This window comes from Amblyomma maculatum, chromosome 3, assembly GCF_055883805.1.
Source record: "Amblyomma maculatum isolate TAMU_Amacu chromosome 3, ASM5588380v1, whole genome shotgun sequence".
Classification (NCBI taxonomy): Eukaryota; Metazoa; Arthropoda; class Arachnida; order Ixodida; family Ixodidae; genus Amblyomma; species Amblyomma maculatum.
The window spans coordinates 114,072,743-114,080,528 of NC_139346.1; the positions used below are offsets into that span (position 1 = coordinate 114,072,743).

At 47.6% G+C, this 7,786-nt stretch overlaps 1 protein-coding gene across 1 annotated transcript; it reads right to left on the bottom strand.

Moving 5' to 3' along the window:
- Nucleotides 1-680: 680 nt before the first annotated feature.
- Nucleotides 681-4,175, bottom strand: LOC146195743 (uncharacterized). The gene is made up of 2 exons (XM_084596270.1): nucleotides 3,924-4,175; nucleotides 681-1,067 (listed from the first exon to the last, which is right to left on the bottom strand). Exons 1-2 carry the CDS (start codon nucleotides 3,967-3,969, stop codon nucleotides 754-756), a joined length of 360 nt encoding a protein of 119 aa, XP_084452396.1. The 5' UTR covers nucleotides 3,970-4,175; the 3' UTR covers nucleotides 681-753.
- Between the last annotated feature and the right edge of the window lie 3,611 nt (nucleotides 4,176-7,786).

Here is a 7,786-nt window from a genome sequence, read left to right on the forward strand (position 1 = left end):
AATGTGTCATTACTCACAGAGGTGAACACACGAGAGTAAAACGAGCACAAATAAATATATTTGGTGATTTGCTCGCGAACTTGCGGTGAGCATTACCGGACACGCCATCAGAAATGCATAAAAATATCTCATGTCACAGCCCTACGAAAAACCCGTATTCTGAGCTCAACCGTTGCACTTTCATGTCCACTTCTAATAGCAAGCAGTTTGTTATCGCTCTGCCTCTCACGTGCAGTGCCATCACACTGGTTTACACAGCTGCCGCGAGGTGGTGTCACTTGTCCAGACAAAGCAGCGCGCACTTTTTGCGTTCTTCACTGCAACACACTCTCGCTATGCAGAAACGCTTTTATGCGCTTGTGCAACAAATTTGTGTGTTTTCCTCGCACAACTTACGCAGATCGAAGCATAGAGTTTGAAACTTGAAGACCGCTTTGTCTAACTGCAATAATCTCGACTGTCGTGATTTTTAATTCAGGCTGCTTTAGTGGCGAAGCGATGCTCTGAACGGATGCTACGTCCTCAAGTTACGCCAACATGTGTGTGCGATGGCATTGCCGAGTAAATCGACAAAACTGTTCTGTTTCATTCACATCGCATTTCCACTTCTGTCCTTGCGAGATCGTCGTCAGAGCCGAGTTGTGCATTGCAGAATAAAGAACTGTGCTTGCAATATCCAGTTGCACATTTTATTCGCTGTCATCACTATTCCACTATTCGTATTCATTCAGTAGCAGAGGTACACAAGTCGTATTACATTCGGCTCCAAAAGGAATTTTCGAACGCCCCTTCCTTTATGTCAACATATTTGCAAGAGGCTTGCAGCCTGACGCACCCGTAGAAGTCGTCGCAGGGGTGGACAGTATCGCTGAGCGAGAGCTCCATCTCTTGAGCGTAGTCGAAGCACTGGGGCTCCCGACAAGGAGGCAATAGCTTCAGCACGTAGTGGGGCACGAAAAATACCACTACTGCACTCGTCGTCAGAGTCACCAGGGACAGCAGCATGACGTCGACGGTGGACACCAGAGGGGGCGAAGGCACCGCCACGTCTACCATTAGGTGCCGCTCTGAGTGGCGGGAGAAGCATTTGAATGAGACGTCATCGTGAAAAAATAAACAGAATGCAGAACCACTTACTCAATAATTATATACTTAATATGTGTATGTTTGCAACCGCATGTCACCCAACCATTTCAGCGTGCTAAATAAAAGGCCGGAAAAACAAGTTTATAACTTGTACATTATGAGCAAAACTATAGAAGTATTCTAGTTCACTATAAGCAAAACGTAAAAGGGAGGAGGAGGAGGAGGAGGAGGAGGAGGAGGAGGAGGAGGAGGAGGAGGAGGAGGAGGAGGAGGAGGAGGAGGAGGAGGAGGAGGAGGAGGAGGAGGAGGAGGAGGTCGAAATACTAACCTAGACAACTTTGCGTATCTGAAGCCAAAGCTACTAAAGAAAGAGAAGTAGACGGGTCTTGGTCACAGCACTGACGATCCCGCACCGTGCCTTCAACTTCATCCTTCACTCCGCCGCACCACTAAACCGAACACCGAACACCGAACAACGCACTCTGTACTTATGCCACGGGAACCGATACCTGTCTACTTCCCTTTCCTGCGTAGCGTTCACTGCAAAAGCTGCAAAAGGGTTCTTGGGACTGCAGTTCACCCGTTATACTCAAACGAAAAAAACGCGCACGCTAAGGTTTTAATTAGTACATTTCTCAGCCTAGTTGAACCAAGTAAACCAGTGCGAACCAAAGTCAAATCAGGTTTCCACACAACAGCCAAAGTGCAAGAGTTCGGACGCAGCTTATTTGGGCAAGTGATGCATGGTGCTCGACATGGCAGCCCGACATGAGCGCTTTAACAGCAGGCTAGATAAAAATACAAGGTACTCGTAGTTACAATGCGTGCCCAGAATGCGATAACATTGGAGTCCGCTCGGCCTACTTCTCCTGCGTCATTGCTGTTTGCCGTAGACGCTGAGCCCGTACACCAGCCTATATACTGTCTTCAATGACACACAGATGCAGCGCATATTCTGTCTTCATTCCAACCAAATACGCGCAGCTACCTAGATACCTATGCACACAATCAAGAGCAGCTTCCAACTACCACCGAGCCCGCCACTACGTTCTGTCATGTCCAAAAATTACGGCCCGCGAGCAGCGCACCTGCCAACTCGGCAGTGTCACGTGGCCTCATGACATCCCGCATCATTTCGACAACCTGCGAATTCTGACAAATAATGTCATCGACGCCGCATTTCTTGCATCATGAGGCCTAATGCTATCGCGTTAAGAGCCCGCCGAGAGCAACCATTGGCCGTTTCGCACTATAGCGACAGTGTTCAGTGCGTCGATCGAAAACGGAAGCTACCTCTAACAAACTGTCACTACTCGCATAAGGCTCTTGGGCGAGGAACAATGCAGCCGCAGATAAAGATGCTGTCCTCGTGGCACTGTCAAATAGCTCAACGCAGCCTTCGTTGCCATATTGTCACCTATAGCAATGCCGCTTACGAACGTCGAGCATGTCCGGACGATTCTTCTCCTCAGGAGGACTACATGCTTTCCGCGCTAATGCTACATGCTAATGTCAGTGGCATCGGTAGGTTGCAATCGAGGTTGCTCCCTCGTGGAAATGAAATACGAAGATGTCGAAGAGAGAGACAGTGTGTGCGTGCGCGCACGCGTGTGCGTGCGTGCGTGTGTGTGTGTGTGTGTGTGTGTGTGTGTGTGTGTGTGTGTGTGTGTGTGTGTGTGTGTGTGTGTGTGTGTGTGTGTGTGTGTGTGTGTGTGTGTGTGTGTGTGTGTGTGTGTGTGTGTGTGTGTGTGTGTGTGTGTGTGTGTGTGTGTGTGTGTGTGTGTGTGTGTGTGTGTGTGTGTGTGTGTGTGTGTGTGTGTGTGTGTGTGTGTGTGTGTGTGTGTGTGTGTGTGTGTGTGTGTGTGTGTGTGTGTGTGTGTGTGTGTGTGTGTGTGTGTGTGTGTGTGTGTGTGTGTGTGTGTGTGTGTGTGTGTGTGTGTGTGTGTGTGTGTGTGTGCGTGCGTGCGTGCGTGCGTGCGTGCGTGCGTGCGTGCGTGCGTGCGTGCGTGCGTGCGTGCGTGCGTGCGTGCGTGCGTGTTACGCGCTCATCACAATAAATAGGAGTGCTGTATTTTGTCATATATTTCTCGAGAGGAGTAAATGCTTTTTATACGTGCTACGTTTCGTGCTCCCTATAAGTTGAACCCATAGACGCTCTATACCTACGATCAATGAGGAGGCGGTAAACACAGTGATCAGATGAAAATAGTACAGTAGAAACATCCCATGGAATAAAACAAAGAGAAAATGTATTTCGAGAATTCTGACAACTCTATACCAAAGCGAGCAGCAAGAATAATGTAATAATTAAACAACGGGTACGCCACACGTGAATCTATATGCCTTGGCAGTCTTCCTGTAGATGCCACGCTACTGCGTGCCTTTTCAAGAACTCCCCTGATGGGGCTGGGACAGGTAGGTCACCGTCGCTTGCAGTGGGGGCTAGCCTGCCACCGAATGTTTATCTGTTGTAGGCAGTCATTGCACCCGTCACCACTTCAGTGGTGGACGACGGCTGTTGCAGCGCGCGTCTTTTTCTCCCTCTTCTTTTTTTCTTTCTTCTCTATTTTCTCTTCTGTCCGCACGAGGCAGCGGAGATGGCTCAGCTACAGAGCCAGTAGCAGCCCCGTGCATTTTCTTTTCCTTCTTCCTACAGTCGCAATAGCAATATTAATAATAATAATAACTGCGTGCTAGAAACATATGCCGCATTTTCTTGACCTCAATGTAGCCTTAAAACAACAGAGATTAACTGCGATTTGTGGGTAAACATATGAGCGTATTGCGCGTTTTTTCTTCTTTTTTTTTTTTTTTTTTTTTTGTGGCACACAGCTCACCTGGAGTGCTGTCTGGGGTTCTGGCCATTGTGTGGACGATGACCATGCGCTGCGCGTTCTGTTGTTACTTGCGGTGTTTATTGCCCACTTGGCGCGATGATTTCTGCTGCTGCGCAAACAAGTTCACAGCTACACAATTGGCTTGCTAAAAACGTTGCCTCAAACCGACTAATTTGAATGCATACACACACATATGCACATATGTCTGGTATGTATACGATGTGATGTAAGCGAAAGCAGTCACACGGAAAGACAATGAGATTTGTTCAAGAATGTCACCGTGTGAAGACCTGAGAAAGCAAAAACTCTTCAGGTAACAAAAAAAATTCTACTAAGAGGTTATTTTAGAGCACCAAAAAAACCATAGCTGTTGTATGCGCTACCCTAGATTGGGAAAATTTTCTGTCATTTTGAGTGAAAAATATTCAACCGTATTTGTAGGTAGTGAGTTGGCACCCAAATAGCATCGTGCGCTTCTACTTTCTAATCAATTACCTCTCAGACAGACAATTCCTACCCTAAATGTTTTCCATTATTCAACACCAAAAAAGCGTCGCTCATAGCATGAGTCACTTTGAGACGCTAAATACCATAGAACAACCAACACTATAAAACATAACCCTATCATAGGCATACGGTGGCTAATGGCTTCCTTTATTCGGCTGCATGATTTGGACGTGCACGGCAGGGCAAAGGTAGTCGCTCCATAGGCATGAACACCACCATCATCGCCTTGATGACCGCAAAAGTGCATGGTGAAGCTATTATTTTATTATTTTCGTTCCTTTATCTCGCTGACAACAGAAGAATTTTTTGTTTCAGCACGAACAGGATGCGTATCGGCCACGCGGTGGTGGTTAAGAGGCGCAGACACACTTTCAGCTTCGAACCATGCAATGGCTGCATGACTTGGACGTGCACGGCAAGGCAGAGGTAGTCGCTCCAAGGCATGAACAACGCCATCACCGCCTTGATGACCGCAAAGATGAGGGGAACTCTGTGCGTGGTGCTGCGTAAGTAGCCTACATTTTGCGCTGCCGCCAGTGCAACATGGACTGCTCCTTGTGCAGCGCCAGTTACAGGGAAACATAGCATCTGGCGCACCGTCATATTGTCTTTAACACTTGGTATATTGGATTTCCTAGACGCGGATTATTTGCTGACAGGTCTCAGCTTCCGCTCTGAAAGAAAGTAGAGTCATGGCCTCATGGCCTGCGGTAGCAGACAGTGCAAACCATCGGTCGCTACCACGCATATATTTAGGAGTTGACGCAGGTTTATCTCTTAAGACACAATAGGCAACACAGGCGCGAATCAATCGATACTCTTCGTGAACAGATAACGACATGAATGAATGCGAAGCCTTTGAGGGAACTCAGCTTGGCGGGGCTTGCTTGCCGTTGCTGCTCGCGAAATTCCCCCAAGGCCGAAGTACCCAAACTCGTTTCGCTCGAAAGCAGACGAAAGCATTTGCCAAACCATTTGCAACAAACGCAAGTTCCTCCAGCACACAGCGGTTCGCTTACAACTCAGGCCTACGCGCTGAAAAAAATCAGAGGACGGATGAAGAACTTCTGGACAGCATGAGCAAATAATCCATGTACGGGGCTTTGAGCTCGTCCAAATGTCGTGGATGCCAAGACAAGAAAGCGAAGATGCAAGATTACAACTTACTACAGCTGCTTAGAGGCTGCAGCAGGTACGGCGCTCGTATCACGGTTTAGCGCGCGATATCGTATGCACAAACACAAAAAGTACTCAGAATGCGCACGGGATGTCTAACTCAATATTACCGCCAGCCTAACGCTACTTTGCCAGGAGATGTACTGGCGGGCAGAGTTTCTGGGCTGCCCGAGGAAAAAAACGAATGCGCGACTCCTGTCAACAAGTATAGCCATAGACTACGCGGGAGTGGAAATCGAATGAGCCCACTGTCTAAGCGACGTTTAATCGAGTCATAATTAAACGGAAGGCGAGAAATGGTTCAAGCTTCACGGGGAGAAAACCAGACTTGACCGCCAACAGAAGCGTGGCATCAGGCTGTTCCCCTGGAGCCCTCCGCGGTTTTTAAAGCGAAAGCTCTAGAGGCCTCGTCAATTCAATGTCATCGGCTCCGAGAATGTTGTTGTTGAATCCCCCTTCGCGAATGATTCAATCATGACTCAAAACGCAAGGACATGTTCACAGAACGAGGCCTAATCGCACACGCCGTCGACTCGAGACTGGTTTGACCAGTCATGACATAGAAAGCTCGCCACTAGCCGCAGCCTTTTGCCATCCTAAGGTGTTCCCGAACATAGCTGCTGAATGAAAAATGAGTAAACTGGACGAAGAAAGGAATAAAGCTCAAGCGACGCTCACCCGACCACAGAAGCACCGCCGTCGCCTACTTCTTCGCTTTCTTCAAGGGCACTCTCGCGCAGCCCTCAAGTAATCTGGAAGAAGGAAAAAAAGAAGAAAATGAAAACCTTCCCCCCATACCTATGAAATTTAAAATTTCCAAACCAAATTGATGCTTTCATGGCTTAGCAAAAGAGTCGCCGCAAGTATAATTAACTGATGTCACTGTTCCCATAGCATGACTATACAGCTTCTCCTTTCATTACAATGACACTATGGAGAGCACAACCTAGTAATTTTTCTTCTTTTTTAAGTAATAAGCGATTGTACGGCTTTTTCGGGCTGCTTGCACGTTTGTTCAGCAGCAAAAGAAGAAATTGGCTTTCGTTTCAGCCGCTCAGTTCCGTCTTATGAGGCGCACTTGGAGGTTTATAATGGCCTTGGAGATCCGCGCGAAAACGAAACCCTCGACGTTACCCCAGTTTGACTGCGAAATCAGCGGGTGACGGGCCTGACAGCACTATTTTATCTTAGCTAGTAAGCTTGCTCCAGGATTCATTTCACCAAAAGGCCTTTGACCGAAAAACAAAAACATTAGGGGCCCACTTACACTGTGTGACAAGTATGGCGCAGTTGCGTTTCATACACGATGACGATGGGGGTGCGTATGGGTGGCTGCTCCCTGCCCTACGGGGCTGAGTATCAGGGGCCCCGTCGTTCGCGGCGGAGACTCGTTTGCCCCCGGAATTTGTACTTGTGCATGTCGTCATTGCATCCGCCTCCGCTTTGGTGCGGCAAACGGTGGCTGTTGCGACGCGGGTCTTTCTCTCCGTCCCTCTCTTTCCCTCTTCTCTAATTTCACCTCTGCCCGCACGAGGCATCGGTGGTGGCTCAGCTATACTAGAGTCCTTCAAATACCCTGAAGCCATTTGTAGGCCCGTGCGTTTTTAAGCAATAGTTTCAGTGCGCTAGGTGCAAAGCCGTGTTTCGGCATGTGTTTGCTGGGTTTCTCAAAACGCCGTGTGTATCCCAGGTACTGAATCGCAGTCTAAGTCAAAAGTCAAAGTGTGCGGAGGGATGAGTTACATTGCAGGGGCGCTGTGTATAAGACGTGACGCGGTGCCACATTAGTTTGACCGTATAGCAGAACTCAAAGGTTTATGTGGCGTAGCCGCGTGAAGCCATCGCAAGGTACTCCGTTTAACCACAGCTAAACTACAACCATTTTTCTTTTCCTTCTTCCTACAGTCGCAATAACACAGGGACGATATTTTTGTTTTCAATTTTTAATACTTAAATTGTTTTATACACCATTACTTAGCATCACAAAACATTGGCTTTCCATTCTGAGCATTTTCACACCTCTGTGGCGCACTTTTTCCAATGTTTATTTTTCAGTTGTTTCAATTAATCGATCAATTAAACATTTTTACTTTCCTTAATCATCAGAATCAAGCACTGGGTTGTGAATATGAGTATTCTCATACCTTTTACTACGTCATTTTTGACGTCATTTTAACGTA

Bases quoted from the DNA above. Each gene is read 5' to 3' on its own strand.
- LOC146195743 (XM_084596270.1), bottom strand. From the start codon at position 3,969: ATGGTCATCGTCCACACAATGGCCAGAACCCCAGACAGCACTCCAG. The intron at 1,068-3,923 runs GTGAGCTGTGTG...CCCGCCACTCAG, and splicing joins AACCCCAGACAGCACTCCAG to AGCGGCACCTAATGGTAGAC.